This window comes from Sminthopsis crassicaudata, chromosome 2, assembly GCF_048593235.1.
Source record: "Sminthopsis crassicaudata isolate SCR6 chromosome 2, ASM4859323v1, whole genome shotgun sequence".
Taxonomy (NCBI): Eukaryota; Metazoa; Chordata; class Mammalia; order Dasyuromorphia; family Dasyuridae; genus Sminthopsis; species Sminthopsis crassicaudata.
In genome coordinates this window covers 310,422,679-310,447,227 of record NC_133618.1, presented here as the reverse complement: position 1 = coordinate 310,447,227, position 24,549 = coordinate 310,422,679, and the positions used below count along the sequence as shown (strand labels likewise).

General features: G+C 35.0%; 1 protein-coding gene across 1 annotated transcript in view; it reads right to left on the bottom strand.

The window, feature by feature from the left end:
- The window catches only part of SPTLC2 (serine palmitoyltransferase long chain base subunit 2), a 129,644-nt gene extending 111,117 nt beyond the window's left edge, over window positions 1-18,527 (bottom strand). Inside the window, exon 1 of the mRNA XM_074289885.1 lies at window positions 18,304-18,527. Coding sequence (XP_074145986.1) covers window positions 18,304-18,441 — 138 coding nt within the window. The 5' untranslated portion in view covers window positions 18,442-18,527. The remainder of the gene's footprint in view (window positions 1-18,303) is intronic.
- Between the last annotated feature and the right edge of the window lie 6,022 nt (window positions 18,528-24,549).

Below are 24,549 nucleotides of genomic sequence, written 5' to 3'. Positions count from 1 at the left end.
TATATATAATTTTATTATTATATACTCTATATGTTTTATATAAATATATATATGTATATGTATATTACATACATATATATGTTTTTATATAATTATATATTTACATATTGTTAAGGATCCTGCCTGAGTGTGAAGAGACAGGTTGGTTCTCAAAAAGCCCCCCAGATGTGAATTATAATACACTTGAAGGAATTGCAAATCAGCTTTCATTGACTCAGATATTGCTTGGGAATTGGGAATAAAATAAATGGAAGGCAAAAGAGAAGTCAGAGAATGCAACTGCCTCAGTCTCTTTATAGTATTATCATCCTCTCACATGCAGGGATCTATTCTGCTGGTCAGAGTTAGATCTCTAGGGATAGCTAGATGCTGCAGTGGATACAGCACCAGCCCTGAAGTCAGGAGGACCCGAGTTCAAATCTAGTCTCACACTTAACACTTCCTAGCTGTGTGACCCTGGGCAAGTCACTTAATCCCAATTACCTCAACCAAAAAAAAAAAAAAAAAAAAAAAAAAAAAAAAAAAAAAAAAAAAAAGAATTAGATCCCTAGCAGCCGCTTAGCAGGTGGCTCCCATAACACATATAATTGTATTTTAATTTATATTATATTTTAATAATATATTTATATTACATAACTTACAAAAATTATTTCCTTTTCAGTCCATCCAATGAAAAGACTTGGGTCTTTTGCTGTTTAACCAAATTCACTATTTCCAGCTCACCAGGCCAGGCACAATGCTGGGAGATGGGAGCTGAGAGGCTCTTGGGTCTACTCAGCTGGTGTGCTTGGACCTCTCCTCACAAGGACGGAATAAATACTTCCTCTTTGTATCTGAAGATGCCTCTGAGTAGTCAATTTGGGCAAGAGGGTCTAGCACCTATCCCACACAAGATCATCTCCAACTTTTATGTCCTAAATCTAATGGCTTCATGTTGGGCATCAAAAAATATTATCGAGTCATGTTCAATACAGAAAAAAATGAGGTTATTGTTCTTCATTTTTGAAGAGGACTAAAATGATATCACTATGTTAGAGTCAAATTACAATAAATGCACCTAGGTATAAATACTCTCCTACCTCTCTCCTTTCCAAAGGGAAGTTTAAATGGATTTCAACCAATCAAGGAAGCAAATAAAAACAAGTTTTGAATTTTCTTTTTTTTTCATGGATCCTGAGGAGACAGGGAACTTAGGTTATATACGCTCATAGGAATCAATCCAAAAAAAAAAAAAAAACCCAGACTTAACCTCCAGATTGGCTCCAGATAGAAGTGAGTCACAACCAATCCATTCTGTATACAAACCCTGTGGGGGGAAATTAGTTAAAAATAATATTCTTATTATTATCATTATTCTGGAATAATATTCCAGCATAATCTTTTTTTTTCTTCTTCCTGAAAGTGACTTGCCCAGGGTCACACAGCTAGGAAGTGTTAAGTGTCTAAGGCCAAATTTGAACTCCGGTCCTCCTAACTTCAGGGCTGGTGCTCTATCCACTGTACCACCTAGCTTCCCCGAGCATAATATTGAGAGAATTTTCTACCTTTCTAGACAAGGACAAAAGTTATCAGAATTCCCAAACAGAAAATCTTTCCTAATTCCAAAAATTCTTCAGCAAAAAAAAAAAAAAAAAAAAAAAAAAAAAAAAAATGACCAAAACATGAAATTGCCTTAGCTTTTTTTAAGTTCACTATACTTCAAAATGGATGCTTTGTACAAAAGGTTTCCTGCATTATTATGAAAAACATTCAGCTTCCTCAAGTTTCCAGGTGATCTTCAAGATATTTTGCTGTAAAATATACAGAAAGTAATATAGATGAAGATGTTGGTAATTTTTTGTCCTCTACTGGAACAAAGAAAGGGCTTAAATTTAAAGTCACAAATTAACTAAGATAGGCATGCATACCTCTCTGGAATGTAAAAAGTGAATAATAATACCTCTAATCACTCTCCCTCCCCCTGCCTAGCAACCATTCTTCCAATAAATAATGCTTTTTTACACATTAAATCTGAACAAATTAACTATTTTGGTCTGAGCATCACAAAGTTTCCAAGATACCCAAAAATATTCTAATAGATATATTAGCGTTCTAAATAGTCTTGGATATGCAAGGTAAAAAAACAAAAACAAAAAAAAAAAAAAACTGACCCCTTTTCATGTAAATAAGTAAGGAAAATCTGAGATCAAAGGCAGTCTCAATTCCCAGCTGTGTAACCCTCAGCAAACCACTTAACCTTGTTTGCCTCAGTTTCCTCACCTATAAAATGTGCTAGAGAAGGAAATGTTAAACCACTCCAGCATCTTTGCCAGGAAAACCGCTAAATGGAGTCACAAAGAGTTAATGCATGACTGAAAAACAACTGAGCAATAGCGAAAAAGGAAAAAGGTCTTTCCAAAACATATCCAATGCAAAAGAGGCAACAAATTCAGCAGGTCTTTCTGACACTTACCCTGGAGACCTAAGGACTCAAGAAGTTCTAGGATCTTAACTATTTGCAACTTATGGGACCAGATCTTGGAACACCCAAGTAATCTTTTCTTTAAATGGTGTTTGCTTTAAGAACAAAAAAATGCTAGAACTTGTTGCTAGGCTTGAAGGCTTGCAAAATAATAGATTATACTATGGCTTTGTGATGGAATGGAAAAGCACTAGATTTGGAATTAGAAAAATAATCAAATGCTCTATCCACTGCCCAGGTAGCTGCCCTTCCTTCTTAAGTACTACCATATTAAGTATCCCAAATTTCCTTAAAGTTTCAACTAAGATGTGGAAAAACAGGGACACTAATGTTGTGAGTTGTGAACTGACCCAGCCAATTTGAGGACAATTTGAAACTATGTCCAAAGAGCTAGAAAACTGTGCACACTCTTTGATTCAGCAGTGTCACTACGAGGTCTGTATTCTAAAAAGATTATAAAAGAGAGAAAAGGATCCATGTGTGCAAAAATGTTTATAATAGCGCTTTTTGTAGTGGCAAGGAATTGAAAATTGAACGGATGCTCACCAATTGGGGAATGGCAGAATAAATTGTGGTATTTGAATATAATGGAATATTATTGTTCTATAAGAAATGAGGAGGCTGATTTTAGAAAATCCTGAAAAGACTTAAAATAAACTGATGCTAAATAAAGTGAGCAAAACCAAAAGAACAGCAAGATTGTATGATGATCAACTATGAAAGACTTAGCTCTTCTTGGCAATGTGGTGATCCAAGACAATTTCAATTTACTAAGGATGGAAAATGCCATCCACATCCAGAAAGAGAACTATGGAGACTAAATGTGGATTGAAATATACTATTTTTACCTTTTTAATTTTTATTTTTTCTTCCTCTTTCCTTTTCCTTTTGTTTTGATTTTTCTTTTACAAAATGACTAATATGGAAATGTGTTAAAATGATTGTACATGTATAACCTATGTCTACTTCTCTCCACTTCCATTCTTGTGGGATTTTTTGTTTTATTGATATGTTTTATTATAGCATTAAAAATATTTACATATATATTGGATGGCTTGCCATCTAGGGGAGGGGGAGGAAGAGAAGGAAAAGAGAATGAAGGAAAAATTGGAACACAGGGCTCAATTAAAAAAAATATATTTAGAGATTACTTCTATTTTACTGAGAATTATTTTTTTTAAACAGTGAAATAGTTAAGTAAAATGAATAATGTGTACCTGAAGGTACACATGACATTTCTCATCTGTAGCATCCTCCCTATTTAAAAAAAAAAAAAAATATATATATATATATATATATTTCTATTCCTTCAACTCTCATTCATTGGAAATTTTTTTACTTGATTTAGAAATTCTAATGTGGAAACTCTAGTAAGTCCTCTGTTATTTATAACATCTTACTGTTAGAAGCAAAATGTAATCTAATGAATGTTACAGCAAATACTTGAATCCAGGTCCACTTGACTCCAAAGAGGCAGTCTGTTAATATTCAGTGTGACATACTACTGCTTTTGTAAAAGATTAAGGGCAAAAAATTTCCCCAACTGATTCAATATCAGGAAAACTATCAGCATGATTGATCGTATCAATAAAAAAACTAGAAGAAATCATATGATTATTTCAACAGGTGAAATAAAAGTATTTCATAAAATACAACAGCCATTCCTAATAAACCAAAAAACATACTAGATAACATAGAATAAATGGAATTTTCCTTAAAATGGTAAGTAACATCTACATAAAGCAATCAGAAAGCTTTATATATAATAGGGATAAGTTAAAAGTATTTCCAACAAGATCAGAGGCGAAACAAGGATGCCCATTATTATCACTATTATTCAATATGGTACTATAAATGTTAGCTTTAGCAATAAGAGAAGAAAAATAAATCAAAGGAATTAAGAATAGGCATTGAAGAAACAAAACTATCACTCTTTGCAGATGGCATAAAGTTATAGAATCAACTAAAAACTACTAGAAACAATTAACAACTTTAGCAAAGTTGCAGGATATAAAATAAACGCACTTAAATCAGCATTTCTACATATTGTCAACAAAGTACACCAGCAACAGATAGAAAGAGAAATCCCATTTAAAATAACTATATAAAATGTAAAATATGTGGGCATCTACTTGCCAAGACAAAGCCAGGAACTATATTAACACAATTACAAGACACTTTTCACATAAATAAAGTCAGAACTAAACAACTGAAAAAATATGAAAAAATATCAATTGCTCATCAGTGGGCTAAATTAATATAATAAAAATGAAAATTCAACCTCAAATTAATTTCCTTATTAATACAGTATTAGTTGAACTGAAGAAGAATATCAAGAGAATTAATGAAAAAAATGCAAATTAAGTTAGCCTAGCTAAATATTATTATTATAAAGCAGAAGTTAGCAAAATCATTTGGTATTAGTGGAACAGGTTAAGTACACAAGACACAATCTTGTATCTTGTATCAAACAGTAAACTACAGTTTGATAAATCTAAAGACTCTAGCTTCTGGAATTAGAACTCATTATTTGGCCAAAATTGTTGGGAAAACTAGTATGGCAGAAACTAGGCATAGAACAACATCTCACACCCTATATCAAGAAAAAGTTGAAATGGGTTCATAATTTAGACATCAAAGGTGATGCTATAAGTAAATCAGGAAAGCAAGGCTTAGTCTGATTTTTGGAGAAAGAAGAAATGTTTGATCAAGGAACTAAAGAACATTATGAAACGCAAAATGAATAATTCTGATCACATTAAATTAAAAAGGTTTTCCACAAACAAAGCCAATGCAGTGAAAATTAGAAGGGACACAAAAAGCTGAGAAATAATTTTTACAGCCAATATTTCTTTTTTTAAAGATTTAGAATCAAGAGGGGCAGCTAGGTGGCGCAGTGGATAGAGCACCAGCCTTGAATTCAGGAGGACCCGAGTTCAAATCTGATCTCAGACACTTAACGCTTCCTAGCAGTACGACCCTGGGCAAGTCACTTAAACCCAGCCTCAGAAAAGAAAAAAAAAAAGATTTATAATCAAGAAAGGTTTATTATCATTATTATTATTATTATTATTATTATTATTATTATAGCTTTTTATTTACAAGATATATGCATGGGTAATTTTTCAGCATTAAACCTTTTGCTCCAATTTTTCCTCTCCCTCTCCCCACCCCCTCACCCACATGGCAGATTGACCAATACATGTTAAATATGTTAAAGTATATGTTAAATACAATAGATGTATACATGTCCACAGTTATTTTGCTGCACAAGAAGAATTGGACTTTGAAATAATGTATAATTAACCTGTGAAGAAAATCAAAAATTCAGGCATACAAAAATAGAGGGTTTGGTAGAGAAATGTAAATTAAGATAACTCTAAGATACCACCACATATCTCTCAGATTGGCTAGAATGACAAGGAAAAATAATGCAGAATGTTGGCGGGGATGTGGGAAAACTGGGACAGTGATACATTATTGGTGGAATTGTGAATACATTCAGCCATTCTGGAAAGCAATTTGGAACTATGCTCAAAAAGTTATCAAACTGGGCATACCCTTAGATTCTGCAGTATTACTACTGGGCTTATATCCCAAAGAAATTTTTAAAGAAGAATTTTTGTCCACCTGCATTTCTGATTTCCTTCACAGGCTAATTGTACACTATTTCAAAGTTTTGTACAGTACAGTTTTGTACAGTAAAATAACTATATGGACAAGTATACATATATTGAATTTAACTTACACTTTAACATATTTAATATGTATTGGTCAACCTGCCATCAGGGGGAAAGGGGGGGAAAGGGGAAAAAGGGGAAAAGTTGGAACAAAAGGTTTTGCAATTGTCAATGATGAAAAATTACCCATGCATATATCTTGTAAATAAAAAGCTATAATTTAAAAAAAAAATAGAGGGATTGGGAATTCTATGTAGTGGTTCATATTAATTTCCCAGAGTTCTTTCACTGGGTGTAACTGATTCTATTCATTACTGCTCTATTGCAAGTGATTTGGTTCATCTCACTGTTGAAAAGAGTTACATCCATCAGAATTGAGCATCATATAGTATTGTTGTTGAAGTATATAATGATCTCCTGGTTCTGCTTGTTTCACTCAGCATCAGTTCATGTAAATCTCTCCAAGCCTCTCTGTATTCATCCTGCTGGTCATTTCTTACAGAACAGTAATATTCCATAACATTCATATACCACAATTTATTCAGCCATTCTCCAATTGATGAGCATCCACTCAGTTTCCAGTTTCTGGCCACTACAAAGAGGGCTGCCACAAACATTCTTGCACATACAGGTCCCTTTCCCTTCTTTAAGATCTCTGCTAAGGGACAGTGTTAAGTATCACTGCTGGATCAAAGGGTATATGTTATGGGCCAGTACTTGAAACAAGGTGCTAAGTAAGTGGAATTGAGGAGACAGTGGTTAAATCTAATTTAGTATTGACTTAATCTTACAACAAATAATGGTTTCCTAGTGATATAATGATTGGTGTATACTCAGTGTGGAACATATAAGGAGGAGCTCAAAGGGCCAGAAAGGACAAGCACACTAGAAGCTCTCAGAGCCTCAGCCAGGATTCAGTTAAAGAGATTCAGAAGCCAGAGAAGGCAGTGGGGCAGAACTAAGGAAGACAGAGAAGTGGTGGCAGGCTGTGTTGAAACCAAGATCTGGAAGGCCTCCAGAAAATTAGAGGAACCCCAAGTAAAGGAGATAAGACTTTGAAGGAAACAATAAAGGATTTGGACTTTAATCCCTAGCTGCATTTGGGGTGATTACTGAACTGAAACTAAGGCTGCCTTCAGAGACCCCAAGGAATTAACAAAAGAATATTATAGATATACAGAGTTTGATAATTTTTTGAGCATAGTTCCAAAACGCTCTCCACATCCCCTCCAACTTTCCACATTATCTTTCCCTGTCATTCTAGGCAATTTGACAGATGTGTAGTGGTATCTCAGAGTTGTCTTAATTTTCATTTCTCTAATTAATAATGACTTGGAGCATCTTTTCACATGGCTAGAAATAGTTCCAATTTCTTCGTCTGAGAAGTATTTGTTCATATCCTTTGACCATTTATCAACTGGAGAATCGCTTGATTTCTTATAAATTAGAGTCAATGCTCTATATATTTTGGAAATGAGGCCTTTATCAGAACCTTTGATTGTAAAAATGTTTTCCCAGTTTATTGCTTCCCTTCTAATCTTGTCTGCATTAGTTTCGTTTGTACAAAAACTTTTCAATTTGATATAATCAAAGTCTTCTACTTTGTTGTCAATAATGACCTCCAGTTCTTCTTTGGTCATAAATTCCTTCCTCTTCCACAGGTCTGAGAGGTAAACTATCCTATGTTCTAATTTATTTATAATCTCATTCTTTATGTCTTGGTCATGAACCCATTTTGACTTCATCTTGGTGTACGGTGTTAAGTGTGGGTCAATGCCTAGTTTCTGCTATATTAATTTCCAATTTTCCCAGCAATTTTTATCAAACAGTGAGTTCTATCCTAAAATCTGGGGTCTTTGGGTTTGTCAAACACTAGATTATTAAAATTATTGACTACTTTGTCCTTTGAACCTAACCTATTCCACTGATCAACTAGTCTATTTTTTAGCCAAGACCAAACAGTTTTGGTAACCGCTGCTTTATAATACAATTTTAGATCTGGTACAGCTAGGCTACCTTCATTTGATCTTGTTTTCATTAGTTCCCTTAAAAGTCTTGACCTTTTGTTCTTCCAAATGAATTTTGTTATTTTTTCTAGGTCACTGAAATAGTTTTTTGGGAGTCTGGTATAGCACTAAATAAAGATAGCTTAGATAGTATTGTCAATAGCTTAAATAGTATTGTCTTCTTTTTTATATTTGCTCGCCTTATCTAAGAGCATTTAATATTTTTCCAATTAGTTAGACCTGACTTTATTTGTGTGGAAAGTGTTTTGTAGTTTTGCTCGTATAGTTCCTGATTTTCCCGTGGCAGATAGATTCCCAAATATTTATACTTTTGGTAGTTACTTTCAATGGAATTTCTCTTTGTAACTCTAACTGTTGGATTTTGTTAGTGATATATAAGAATGCTGATGACTTATGTGGGTTTATTTTGTATCCTACAACTTTGCTAAAGGTGTGGATTATTTCTAATCGTTTTCTAGTAGACTCTCTGGGGTTCTCTAAGTATACCATATCATCTGCAAAGAGTGATAATTTGGTTTCCTCCTTACCTACTCTAATTCCTTTAATCTCTTTCTCAACTCATTGCCAAAGCTAGCATTTCTAATATAATACTGAATAGTAATAGTGATAGTGGGCAACCTTGTTTCACTCCTCATACAGCCAATATTTCTGATAAAGGGCTCATTTCTCAAATATATAAAGAAGAGAGCCAAATTTACAAAAAAAGTATGTCATTCCCCAACAGATAAATGGTCTAAGTATATGAACGGCAGACAATTTTCAAATAAAGAAATTAAAGCCATCTATACTCATATGAAAAAGTGCCCTAAAACATTACTGATTAAAGAAATACAAATTAAAACAATTCTGAAGTACCATCTTATACCTCTCTGATTGACCAATATGACAGGAAAAGATAATAATGAATGTTGGAGGGGAAAAACTGGGACATTAATGCATTATTGGTGGAGTTGTGAAATGATCTTCCCACAGAAAACATAAAAGAGGGAAAAGAACCTATGTGCACACAAATATCTGTAACAGCTCTTTTTGTGGTGGCAAAGAATTAGAAAATTAGTAGATGCTCATCAACTAGAGAATGGCTGAATAAATTATGGTATATGAAAGTAATGGAATATTATTTTTCCATAAAAATGATGAACACGCTAATTTCAAAAAAGCCTAGAAAGACATTAGTGAACTGATGTTGACTGAAACAAGCCAAACCAGGGAAAAATTGTACGCAGCAACAAGACTGTGTGATGATCAACTATGACAGACCTGGTTCTTCTCAGCAGTTTATGATGCATAGCAATCAATAAACTTTTGGATGGAGAATGTCACCCGCATCCAGAAAGAGAACTATGGAAATTTAATTTAAATCAACACATACTATGTTCATTTTTTTCATCTGTTCTTTTTCTATTTTATTCTGATTTTTCAGAACATGATTCATATGGAAATATGTAAAAAATGTACACATATAACAAAAAAAAACAAAACTTTATTTTATATGTAACAGGGGGAAAATAAAATTGGAAGAAAAAAAAAAAGAAACAATGAGCAGACTGATTTTAGAAAAGTCTAGATATTAAGACTTACATGAATTGATGCTGACTGAAGTGAGTAGAACTAGGAAAACACTGTACACAGGAGGTGTAAGATTATGTTCTGATCAACTATTTTAGACTTAGCTTTTCTCAGCAGTATAGTGATCCAAAGCAATTCCAATAGAGTTGGGATGGAAAATGCCATCCCCATCAAGAGGAAGAATTATGGAGAATGAATGCTTAACAAGGGATACTATTTTTACTCTTTTTTGTATGTTTCCTTTTTCTTTCTCATGTTTTTTTCCCCTTTTATTCTGATTTTCCTTTTACTACATGACAAATATGGAAATATTTAAAATGACTGTACATGTATCCCTTATATCAAATTGCTTGCTGATTTGGGGGGGGCGGTAAAGAAGGGAGAGAGAAAAAGTTTGGAGTTAAAATCTTACAAAAATGAATGTTGGAAACTCTTTACATCTAATTGGAAAAATAAAATACTACTAAAAATTTTGTCTAAATCTTCAAAAAGTATTCTATAACAAAATGAAGATTTTTAAAAATTAAGTACTGTAGGAGATAGTTTCAAAAGAAGTCACTTTTGTTTCATTGGTAATGAGAATGAAGTTACTTTTTCCCCAATGCAGAAGATTAGAATATTTGATATTTCGAAAAAATGTTTTGTTGATACATTTTGCCAATTTTGCAAGGAAAAATATGTGCAAAATATGTTGCAAAAAACAAACCAAAAAAAACTGTCCTCCCTTACCTAAACTGTCTTTTATTACAAAAAATAAAAATCAAGGGAAAATATGTTTAATACTCTTCCTGCATCTAACAATGGATATAGCATTCTAACATAGTAGATGTCCTCCTACCCCATGCAGTGAGAGAGAAAGTAAATTTATTCTCTGGAATCTTTGCTAGTTTTTCACTTGATTAGCTTGACTTCTTTTTAGTAATTGTAATTTTATTTACATATAATTATATATATACAATATAATTATATATATTGCCTCTTTTAATTCTAATTTCACTCACAATTAGTACAAATCCTAACATTATTTCTCTGAATAAGCAATTTCTTACTGCACATTCTATTATATTCATATACCATAGCTAATTTTGGTTATGCACTTAACTGATAAGTTACTTGCTTTATTTCCAGTTTTTTGCTACCACAAAGAAAGTTGCTATGAATATTTTGATGTCTTTGTTTTGATCTTTAATATCCAATAGTGGGATCTCTAGGTCAAAAATTATGTGTAATTTATGTACCTTATTTTAAATTTACAAATTGTATTGGAAATATGCCCAAAGGGCTATAAAATTGTGCATCCTCTTTGATCCAGCAATACCATTACTAGGTTTATATCCCAAAGAGCTCATAAAAAAAAAAAAAAAAAAGGATTATACATATAAAAATATTTGTAGCATCTTTTTGTGGCAGCAAAGAATTGGAAACTGAGTGGATGCCCATCAACAGATGAATGGCTGAATAAGGTATGGTATATGAATGTAATAGAATATTATTGTTCTATAAGAAATGATGGGCAGGCTTATTTCAGAATTTATAATTTATTTTGTTGAGTCTTCTTTTATAATATGACTTAGGTGAAAAAATATTTAACATATGTTTAGCTTATATCAATATGTTTAATCTATATCAGATTGCTTGCTGTTTTGGGTAAGAGGCAGGAAAAGAGAAGAAAATGTAAAGTGCAAAATCTTATAAAAATCAATGTTAATCTTTATACATAATTGTAAAAAATATAATACTATTTAAAAAATCTAAATTGTCACTAGAATGATTGTACTAAGTCAAGCTTCAACAGATCATTTAGCAATTCTGTCTTCCAACAATTCTTCCAACACTGACAATTTTTTTAAAAATAGGAATTCTAACTGTGATACTTGTATAAGAAGTTGAAAAATATTTTCTCAATAGCTAATGACAAGAAATTGTATAGGGTCAACTATCAAGTTTGAGTGTAGAAGAGTCTGTGTCTTGGATGAAAGGATAAGAAATCAAAATGATTTCAGTAAAAATGGAAGAATTACAAAAGAATGATGCTAAAATATAGAAAAAAAGCACAATGACACATTTGAGCAAGGAAAAATGTTTTTAAAATACAAAGTGAAAAGTGAAAAAACCTACAATAACTAGGCAAGGGAAAAAGTTCAGAATGGGCACATGACTATATTACTAAACCCCAGATACTTCCTATTGCTCTAGGACCAATTATAAATCCTCTGGTTAGTTTTTCTCAAAGTCCTATACAACCTGGACCTAATTTTATTAAACCTCATTCCTCCTACTGTACTCCATGATCCATTCAAACCAGCCTTCTATCTATTCCAGAGCATTTCATCTCCTGACTCCATGCCTTTGCATCAGAGAACTCCACTCCCCCCCCTTACCCCTGGCTGGAATGCATTCCCAACCTCCTTTACCTTTGCCCTGAGTCTTTCTTTAGAATGCTGCTTAAGGATCACCTTCTGCATGATGCCTTTCCTGATCTTACCTCTTAAATGCTATTATTCTCTCTTTTATTTTAATTTATTTATTAACAAAGCTTTTTATTTTTCAAAACGTGTGGACAATTCTTCAACATTAGCCTTTGCAAAACCCTGTGTTCCAATTTTCCCCTTCCTTCCCCCATGCCCTCTCCTAGATGGCAAGTAGTTGAATATATGTTAAACATGGTAGAAATATATGTTAAATCCAATATATGCAATTATTGTGCCACAGAAGAGAAAAAGTGAAGCAAAATAAAATGCAAGCAAACAACAACAAAAAGATTGAGAATGCTATGTTGTAAACCACACTCAGTTCTCACAGTCCTCTCTCTGGGTGTAGATGGCATTTTTCATCACTGAACAATTGGAACTGGTTTGAATCATCACATTGTGAAAGAGAGCCACATCCATCAGAATTGATCATCATACAATCTTGTTGCCATGTATAGTGATCTCCTGGTTCTGCTCTTTTCATTTAGCATCAGTTCGTGTAAGTCTCTCCAGGCCTCTCTGAGAGGTTGTTTCCCACAGAACAACAATATTCCATAAAATTCATATACCATAATTTATTCAGTCATTCTCCAATTGATGAGCATCCATTCAGTTTTCAGCCTCTTGCAACTACAAAAAGGGCTGCCACAAACATTTTGACACATGTGGGTACTTTTCCCTCCTTTAATATCTCTTTGGGATATAAGCCCAGTAGAAACACTGCTGTATTAAAGGGCATGCACAGTTTGATAACTTTTTGAGCATAGTTCCAAATTGCTCTCCAGAATGGTTGGATTCATTCACAGTTCCACAGTATTAGTGTCCCAGTTTTCCCACATCCCTTCTAACATTCATCATTATCTTTTCCTGTCATCTTAGCCAATCTGACAGGTGTGCAGCAGTATCTCAGAATTGTCTTAATTTGCATTTCTCTGATCAATAGTGATTTAAAGCACCTTTTAACATGACTAGAAATGGTATCAATTTCTTCATCTTAAAATTGTCTGTTCATATCCTTTGACCATTTATCAATTGGAGAATGGCTTGAATTCTTATAAATTTGATTCTTCCCTTTAAAACTACATTGTACACTAAAGTTTGTATTTCTATCAATTTTTTATATTTATGCTGCATGCATTTTTATATGTACTTTTATAACATGAGCTCACTAGAAAGATGGATTGTTTCATTCTTTTTGGGGGGGAGGAAGGGGCAATCAATATTAACTGACTTGCCTAGGGCCACACAGCCAGTAAGTGAGACTGGATTTGAATCTAAATCCTCATGACCCCAGAGCCTGTACTCTACCCACTATGCCACCTAGCTACCCCTGGATTTCTTTCATTCTCTATATTTTTATCTCCAATACCAAACATGAAATAGATATTTAATACTATTAATTGACTGACAAAGTCAGAAGAATGTGTTAAAAAGAAAGTACGACAATAGTATGACTAAGATTTGTCTCCTTGTACTTTCAACTATCTATGAATAGGAGGTATAGTTCAAAGACGCATACAGACTTGAGATATTGTTTTAAAGCAGCACAATAATAAATTTAAAGAGCTGACCTATAAAGAAAGATGAAAGCAAAATTCTTTTTTTTTTTTTTTTTTTGGCAAGGCAATTGATATCAAGTGATTTGCCCAAGGTTACACAGCTAGGAAGTGTTAAGTACCTCAGGTTAGATTTGAACTCAGGTCCTCCTGAATCCAGGGTCAGTGCTCTATCCACAGCACCCTCTAGCTGCCCCTAAAGCAAGATTCTTTAGACTAAAAAAATATTTCATAATTAGCCTTCATATTTTGTTGCTGTTTAGTTTAGAATTTTCTTGGCAAAGAATTGGGAGTAGTTTGGCATTTTCTTTTCTAGCTCATTTAAAGAGGATATTTATGTTTACTTATATAAGATTTCAAAATGGAAATTTGAATGTTTTATTAAACATACATGTAAATATTCAAAAAAAGTTTTAATGTAGCCAAATGTTAAAAGTATTACTCCCCAATCTTAATGTTGTGATAATATTCTATAATGTTTATTTTGCAATATTTCCTTCCCAGAATAATACATTCTTTAAAATTTTAAAGTTAACTTTGTTTTGAGATTTGTGCACATCAGCTGTATACACACAGGTTATCACAAAAATGAAGGCTGAGACTCACTAATATTGGAAGATGGTAACTTGTCACACTACCTTACTTCTGCAGACAGAACAAGTGATTGACCATCTAGTTACTTCATGAAGTATATTCTTGATAATAACATACTACTTGGGAAATATGATACAATCTTCTTTCCTGGAGGTAGAATCATAGGATAGAGTTAAAGGAGACATTAAAGATCATTTTCCAATCTCTTCATTTTATAAAGGAAAAAAATGAAGCTCGAGAAAGTTGAATAATTTCCCCAAATTCACCCAAACCTTCTAACTTTTGTAGTGTTCTTTTTTTCCTCCCATTCTGTCAAGGCAGAGAACTAATGTAACTAGGATGATTAAAATACCACTGTACAAAAGGGCAGAAAATGAATTGTAAAATCCTTTAAGATGACTTCTAGCTTTATGATTCTTTGAAAGCTTCTGGTAATGGTAGCAAATTTTCTGAACTATAAATTACCAGCAAGACCCCTCTCCCATTTAGCTGTACATGGGGAAGAGGGGGGAAGGGAGAGTCTGAAAAATCAATGCTTTATTGTTCAATTGCTCTTTCTTGGTGATATCCATAAGCATCCAGAGGCACCATTACACAATAATGTTTGATTGTTCCTCTCAAAATGCCTTCCTATGCACAAAAGACAGTCTTAAATCTCTACATACAGCCTAGAGCTTTCACCCTTTAAACATATTTTTTAATCCCTTCACAAGTTCATTTTGCATTTGTGATTCAGCCCTTAGATTCCTGGGATTCCTTTTTTTTTTTTCCCCCAATTTTCAAGGAAAAGAAGAGAGAAAAAAAGTATAACATGCTACCATAAGACATAGTACAGAATGGACTCCAAATTAGGTTTCAATGAAAGCCTTGAGACTCTCCCTGGAAAGACTCAAGGCACAATCAGAACACATCTGACAAGTATGTTTCCTTCCTGGCCATATATTTGGTAGGGTGGAGACTAAAGGAACCCTGATGATCTTCCTAAAGAATCGAGCAAGAACAAATGAAAGGACAATCCAAAAGTTTCCAGGAAAATAAGCACTAGCAGTCAAAGTGGCACTACCCAATGCCATGTACTCCTGGGCCTCAGTTTCCTCATCTATAAAAGAAGAGGTTCAAAAACAACATTACATAATGTCTACATTATTTAAATCAACTGAGTCCGTACTCTTAGAACTGTGAGTTTTAAAGTTACTGTAAAATCGCAGCAAGTTAAAAAATACTTTTTTCAAAATAACTTTGCAAGGTAGCTAGAAATATATAGATAATAATCTCACACACCATTTAGAAGAGCAAACTGAACACTAAGAATTACTACAAAGGTGGTAGTGTTAAGAAATCATAAATACCTTACAGAGTAGCCTGGTTAGTCCAACCAGCTTTTGTCCATATATAGTGGGTGATTATTTGGTTTGGTAAGGAAGCCACTTTATAGCTTTAGTTTTAGAAACCATATATGTCATCTTAGGATACTTTTTAGCTAATAGTTTACATATATCCATACAACATTTTCCCTCCAAAAAAACTCCCAAATAGTTGAGTCACTATGCATTAGTTCCTTTTCTTAGCTTGCTGTAAAAAGAAAACAAACAAACAGACTAGGAAGCAACAAAACTACCCATATTGGGCTCTTTGTTAAAAATAAATAAATAAATAAAGGAAGCAAATTAAGCAATATTCTTCCAACCATCTAAATATACCACTGAAAATGAAGTTCAGCACTAATAGTTTTCAATATTTAAGATTCTCTTTATTCTGATAGTTTCAAATAAGTACACTGTGATCTTAGAAGTTCCACAAAGAATTTGTTGTATCTCTTCTTTTAGAGACATAAAATATACACCTAGCTTTCCTCCACACACAGACATTTTCCTTTGGGCCATAAACCTGACTATTACTTGCAATATTATATTGTATGTATTGATCTCATTCTTATAACTTAATATTTCTTACAATCTTTAAAGTTCTAAATAGCGTTCATAATTGTGAATGCAAATTTACAAATTGTGGGGTGGTTGGGGCCCTGATTTTACTAAAGCAAAACAATTTTTGCTTCTAGAGAAGGGAAGGAAACACTTAAACAAAAGATATACCAAGCATAGGAACACAGGCCTAAGTTGAAAATGATCTTCCTCTTGATTCCTTCCCCCCCCCCCAAGAAGGGGTCATGACCCATTAGAAAAGAAACACTGTTTTCATTTCCATTTTCAACTTATTTTCTTAGTTACAATTTCAACAGGAAAACAAGTTAAATGTCTTTGCTACATTTTAGCCTAGAAAAAAAACATGATACATGCATTTTCATATCACCATAAAAGTCAAAGCTTCTTTCATTATCAACTAACCTATTTATCATTTAATCTTCCATACAATTATTTAAAAAATTAAAAGATGCGCCAGTGTAAAGTGAAAGTAGCATCTCCATTTAATGAAGGAGGAAAGTATCAGAGATGCCAAACATCATACTGGTAGTATATGTAGCAGGGATCTGAGCCTAGGCTTCTTAGACTTCAGGATACTGCTCTCTACTATATCACCTTATATTTTAAAACAGAAAGGGCATCTGACCTATTTTCTCTTTACTGAATTCAACACCATTTCTATCACTACTAAGCACTGACAGATAATTCTATTTGGAGAAATATGCCTTTTTTTCTTTCTTTTTTGTTACTTGCTAAAGAGTAATAAGTCTGGGATAGCCTCTTCTCCCTGGACTAGATATTCTTTCTACTGAAAAATGCAATTGTCACAGCTACTAGAGAAAACCTTGGTTCCTTTTTACAATTATTCTTAAACTATTAGTATTTATTAAGCACTTACTATGTATCAGGACAGTTAGATGGCACAGTGGTACCAAGGTTTCAGGTGGTATCAGGTACTAAGCTATTCCGCCCTCCCCTCCCCACATAGATACACGAGAAAAACAGTCCCTAAAGGGGTCGTTTAATAACAACTGCAAATCATCACCACTATCCTAAAAAGGCCAAGTATTTTTAAAGCCAGCATACCTGACAGCAAAAAAGTCACTGTTCACTTAAAACTTTCCACTGCTGCGTGCAAATTTGGGCATTTCAAGAAATTCAGAGTTTCTCGCGGGCAAGAACTCTTATGGTTGTAATCTATGGATATATCAAGAAATTAGTACACTACAATTACTGGATATTCTGCGGGAAATGCCTCTTCAAATCAGTTGATGAGTCAGCCCTGATTCTCAATTATTAGACTCATTGCAAGTCACTACCAGGTCAAAATATACCCTAGTTTACAGCCCATCCGTTCAATGGTTAGGTTGAACACAAACCATTACACAACTACTCTACCCAGAGGATAGGTCTTCTCCCAAAGAGGGAATGATGAGGCAAGTGCGCGCCTGTGGGGCAGCTAGTTAGCCAGTATATACATATGCAAGAGAGAGACATTGCAGCCAGGCTCCGCACGTGGCAAACACTTAATGTCACCGAAAGGCTGAATGTCAACCTCAGGCTTCCTCCCACACCCTTCCAAGGGTTTCGAAGAAGGCGGGTTTATTCCCCCTATCGACCAACAGGTAAAGCAAACACCTGAGAGGAAGAAGGAAGTGGGTAAAAGAGTAGAGGAGAGGTCTACAGGAGGTACGCGACGGGCTTGGGGAGAGAAGAGGAATGGGGGTATCCCCGCCACCTGGATAGTCCTCCCTCCCTCCCCATCGCTGAAGTTGGGGTGCCTGAGCCCCGCAGGATCAGGTGACAGGAAGACACCCCCAGCGCCGCACTGGCCGAGCATCCCGAGGAGGGGGGGGCCAGCTCCGAGGAGGAAGGGGGGAGGGGGAATAGTCTGGGGCCATACACCTGAACACGCAGCGGCCCCGCCTAGGACCCAAGCCTCGCCGGCCCGCGAGTCCCGCCTCGCGGCGGTAGCGACAGCGAATCCCGAAGGAGCCCCCCGGGCAGCCGCCCGGCCCCGTACCTGGCTGGTGGCAGTGGCAGAAGCGGCGGCGATTGCCGGACTACTCCTCACATACCCGTTCCGCAGCTCCCCGTTCGCGACGCAGCCGTTCGGCAGCGGAGGGCGGCGGCAGCAGCAACCCCCGGGCCCTGGGCGCATCCTGCCGGCAGCACCAGGTGCGAGGCAGGATCTGGCGGCCGCTCCGGCTCCGCGCCGCACCCCACCCGCCCACCTCCGGCAAACCGGAAATGGCAGCCGCGCCGCCGCCAATTCCCGACCCGGCAGTCACATGGAGGCGGGACCCAACACCCCCGGACTCCAGGCTGGCCCGGGGCCGGAGGAAGGGGTGGGGGCGCAGGGAGGGGAGGAGCAGCCCGAAACTCCAATGACCAATCCAGAGGGAGAGCGGGTGTGGCTTAGGCTCCCGCTCGGCCTATCGCTGGTGAGAGCGGAGTGGACGTGAGAGCCGAAGGTAGAGGGTGGGGGCACGCCTCGGAGGGACCTTGGGGCGGTAACCTGGTTGCTGTCGACTGGCGGTTTGAGGAAAGGGTTTGGCCCGCTGGTCTGTGGCTGCTCTGCTAAGGGGGAAAGGGAGAAGGCGGCTTGGGGGCCAAGTCACAAATAAGGAAGGAGGGAGAGAGCGGAACCCAAACCCGGGCTTGGTGATTCTGGAGCCTGGACCACGTGGGGGTTCTCTGGTTCGTACTGTTATGATCAGAGATCTGGAACTGGAAGAAACCTTAGAGGTCATCGAGCATAAAACTCCCTCCTTTTACGGAGGAGGAAAGTGAATCCTAGAGAAGGAAAGTGATGTGCTCTACATCTCTCAGGGACTAGAAAGTGGCGATGCTGGGATCTCCGCACTTCTAAGGGGTGCACTATCCACTGCTGGGCGCTGCCTCGTCCCGCCCTTCGCCCCTTTCTCTCAATAGTTTATCTTCTCTCTCTCTTTGCCCAATTGGGAAATTCGTGAACTTCTCTCTCAAGTTTCCCCTCATCCCTCTCCCTTTTCCGAACCTTCTACGGAGGGCAGTGCCATTACTTTTTTTTTCCAAGTTTACTATGTAGCCTGTAATCATACTCCACTGAAATAGCCCCAAATAACCAATTAGTTACCAGTCTTGAAGGCTCTAACTCTATATCTTTAACATTTATACCCTTCTATCATCTCAGGCAGATTTAGTGCAGATTCTCATCACTTTTCAGGTGCCCTGTTTAACCTAAATGGTCTATTTGGCTTGTCTCTTCACTCAGTCCTTTCTCTTCTCAGTAGCAAAAGTAATATTCTTTTTTTAAAAAGTAATGTTCTTAAAGCACAGATCTGATCATGTCACTCATGCTTTTCTTCTAGGATAATATGCAAATTCTTCACTTTAACCTTGGAAGCCTTTCACTATACAGTTCCCTCTTAAGTTTCCAGAATTTACAAGTTACTCTCTTAAAAGAGTAATTGATTCTTCAGTTCAGTTCAATTCAAAACCTAATTGGCCTACTGACTCTTCTGTGTATACAACATTCCATTTCCTGTTTCTGCCTGGTTGCAATCTATCCCCCATGTTTGGAATGTATGCTTTCTTGTCGTTAAATCCCTAGGTTCCCTCTAATGTGATAGGGAACCTCTAGGTTCCTTAGCGCTTATATAGCACCTCCTACAAAAGGCCTTTCCTGATTCCCCCTAGTTGATAGTAATTTTTTCCCTCCCAAACTTGTATTTATTTTATAGATATTTTGTATGTATATTTATATGTATACATTTTGTTTCTCCCTATAGAATGTAAGGGCAGGGACTATTTCATTTTTGCCCTTATAGCCCAATATACTTAATTTATGCTTGTTGACTGATTTCATTACCCATGATAAATTTCAATAGTCTTATAACATATAATCTTTATTAACTTATTGATTGAGGATGTTTTTAAAGCTTTTTTTCTGATTGATCTATCTATGTTGGGAAATTTAGCCCCTTAAATATCCGTTATGTGATTTTTTTATATTATTTACTTAATGATGCCTAGATGGCATAATAGATAGAAAGTTGGGCCTGGAGTCAAGATTTCATCTTAGCTATTTGATCTTTGTTTGCCTCAGTTTGCTCAACTATAAAACATTGTAATAATAGCACCTACCTCTCAAGGTTATTGTAAAGATAAGGAAGATAATTTTTGCACAGTACTTTAGCACAGTGCTTGGTAGATAGTAGGTGATATATAAATTGTAGTAGTAATAATAGTATTAAATAACTTCATTCTATATTTCTTCTCTCTAGTTTCTCTGGCTTAGTAAGTACTATCGAAGAGGAATATGCAGACCTATTTCCTCCTTGCTTCTCAGTGGTCAAAATGAAAGGAAATAGGTCTAAATTGCACCAATTTGGATTTCATAACTGAAAGGGTGAAGAAATACTGGAACAACCAAAAATAAGGGAGCCTGTGCAGTTTTCCTTGGGGAACTTTAAAAACAAGATTGGCAGCCATCTACTTAAAATGATTTAAATACAGAGCTACTTCTGTAATAGACAAAATAGGCAGAAATAGGCAAAGCAGATGACCTCATCGTTTCAATTTGACAAATATTAAGTACTAATCTGCCTTATATATTTAGGTGATATGAGGAGAATGAATTATATATATTAATACTTAAATGTATCTAGGGTGGTTATTTTCTCCAGATCAAACCCATTAAGACCTTCCTGTCCTATGTAATTCTTGGTCTTGTCCTTCCTCAAATCATACCCAAAGTGTAAAGGGCAGGAACTCTGTATGATTGATTTAATCCTACAACAAGTGTTAACTTTGTGGAATTGATAAGACAATGGTTATCAAGTTTAGCAGGTGATTTCTCTAGTGCAGTATGATTGATTTAATTTTACAACAAATAAGGGTTCCCTAGTGATATAATGATTGGTTTATACTCACTATAATGTAATGATATAATTGTAATAGAGTATATAAACTGGGGACAAACTCAGTCAGAGGGATAGAAGATTTGACCAGTCTTCTGGTGGCTCTCCTGCTTCCTGCATTTCCTGAGGGCCTCCAGAAAGCCAGCCAGGCCCCAGGTGAAGGAGACAATAAAGACTTGGACTTTATCCCTGACTATTCTAATTGTGATTATTCTGCTGAAATGGAAGGCTGGTCCCAAGACCTCTAGAGAGCTAACCAGAACCTTACACCAAAGGATATTTGCAATGTCTTAGAGGCCTTTTTTAAATGTCTTTTCCCTTCAATTAAGTTCAGCTTCAATTTAGTTCACTTACTATGCAAAAATGTTTATGGCAGTTCTTTTTGTGGTGGCAAAGAATTGGAAAATGAGTAGATGCCCATCAATTGGGGAATAGCTAAATAAGTTGTAGTATATGAAGATAGTGGAATATTATTGTTCTATGAAAAATAATGAATAAGCTAATCTGGAAAGATTTACAAGAATTGATGCTGAATGAAATAAGCAGATCCAGGAATACATTATACTTAATAATAGCAAGAATGTGCAATAACTAAAAGACTTGGTTCTTCTCAGTGGTTCAGTGATCCAAAGCAATCTCAATAGACTTTGGACAGAAAATTCCATTTGCATCCAGAAAAAGAATTGTGAAGATTAAATGTAAATCAACACATGCAATGTTCACTTCTTTTTTGTTTTTGTTTTTTTTCCTCTCCCATGGTTTTTCACTTTTGCTCTGATTTTTCTCTTTCAACATGATTCATAAAAATAAATATTTAAAAAAAAAAACAAGTTAAAACTTCATGACAGTTTAAAAAAAAAGTTCACTATATAGTGGCAATCATTATATATACATGGATAAAGAAATCCAAGTTGGACAGTCAGTGTGGTATAGAGGAAATGGAATTGAAGCTGTGGTCAGAATGTTCTCAGTTTGAAACCAGACTGACATTTATGACTATAGGAAAGTCACTTAATTTCTGTAACTCCCAATATCTTCAACTTTAAAACAGGGATAATAATAATAACTACTTCATTTCATTTATTCGGACTAAATGAAATTATATAATTATATGTATAATTGGAAAAGTACTTTACAAACTTATATATATAAACTTAAAGTTATATTGATATTAGCAATAATTTGAGGAAGGGAACATTAGTAACTAGGAAGGGGAGGTAGTTTAATATTCTAAGGATTCTAAGTAACACTTAGGATATCCAAATGTTTTGTTTCACTCTCTTTGAATCACTGGCCCAATTTTTTTCTGATCACATATATCTTTCTATTTTTAAATGGTTCTCTTTGTTATTTTAACTTGATAAAAGCCAGCAAATTTCCCTAAACAAGAATATGTATGAAACCATTCATTTCTATTACATACAACTTGGGTTATATGTATAATACATTTTTGTACAGTATAATAAATTTTGCATATTAGTTTCAAAGATGTCCTATTTCTTGATCTCTTTGAACTTCCTTCTAATCTCTTCTAATTAAAAAAAAATTGCCCTTTCTTTTTCACTGCACCCTCTCTTTCTTATCTCTAACAAGCATAGACAAGCAAAACAAATTCATCCATTAACCATGTCTGAAAATAAGTTGGATAGCATTCTTCATTATCATCCTCTGGAGTTATGGTTGGTCTTTGCATTTAGTAGAATTCTTAAGTCTTTTACAATTATTTTCTTTATAATGTTGGAGTGATTATATAAATTATCTTCCTGTTTCTGCTTAATTTACCCTGTAGAGTTTATATAAGTTCTCCCAAGTTTCTCTGAATCTACTCGTTTCATAATTTCTATAGTACAATAATATTGCATTATGTTCATGTACTATAAATTTTCAAACATCCCCCAATTGATGGATACCTCTTATTTTTCAAATTCTTTGCTACTGTGGATATTTTTTAATATGTGGATTTCCCCCTCCCTGCTTTCTTTTTTAAATGCTTTGAGGCATAAAGAATAATAGTGGTATTGTTGGGTTCATAAGTAAGATTTGGGGTATAGTTCTGAGTTACTTTCAAGAATGGCTGGACTAAATCATAACTCTACCAATAATACATTAATGTTCTTCTCCTTGCACAATCCTTCCAACAATTATCATTACATTTGGGGCCATCTTTGCTAATATGATGGGTATGAGGCAGAACTCAATTTTTTTTTTTTAAATCTATGTTTCTTATTAATTGTATGGTAGCTGATAACTTGGATTTCTTGAATGTTCATATCCTTTTGATGAGGTGCAAGAATTACATCTTCTGACCAGTTATATATTGGAAATAATTCTTCTAATTATATGTTTGAATCAGTGCTTCTTATTTCTTGGATATCAGAGAAATATATCTTGGATACCAGAGAAATGTGCTATATGGATTACCCTCGGACCTCAGTTTTTCTCTTTTGTTTTAAACTCAATTGATTCAATTTGTAGAGAAGCTTTTAAATTCTGCACAATCAAAATTGCCTATTTTATCTCCTGTAATTCTCGAATCCTTTTTTTTTTTTTCATTCATTTATTTATTTTTGGACTAGGTGAAAAAAGTAATTCTTTGTCTCAATTGCTACTTATCCTTTTTTTTTTTTTTTTTTTTTTGGATAACTTTTTATTGACATTATATATGCATGGATAATTTTTTTACAACATTATCCCTTGCATTCACTTCTGTTCCAACTTTTCCTTTCCCTCCCTCCACCCACTCCCCTAGAGCTTATCTTATACATGTTAAATATGTTATAATATATCCTTGATACAATATATGTGTGCAGAACCGAACAGTTCTCTTGTTGCACAAGAAGAATTGGATTCTGAAGGTAAAAATAACCTGGGAAGAAAAACAAAAATGCAATTTACACTCATTTCCCAGTGTTCCTTCTCTAGATGTAGCTGATTCTGTCCATCATTGATCAATTGGAACTGAATTAGATCTTCTCTTTATTGAAGATATCTAATTCCATCAGAATACATCCTCATACAGTAATGTTGTTGAAGTATATAATGATCTCCTGGTTCTGCTCATTTCACTCAGCATCCTTTAAATAGTTCAAAGATATTTCCTTGTCTAAATTGCAAAAGGCACCCTTCCTGTACTATTTATGGTGTATTTTTTTTTTTTGTATTATTATAGCTTTTTATTTACAAGATATATGTATGGGTAATTTTTCAGCATTGACAATTGCAAAACCTTTTGTTCCAATTTTTCTTCTCCTTCCCCTCACCCCCTCCCCCAGATGGCAGATTGACTATGGTGTAATTTTTTTTTTTTTAATCCAGTCAGTTATCAAAATTTATCTTTGTGTATGGTGTAAAATTCTGCCTGATTT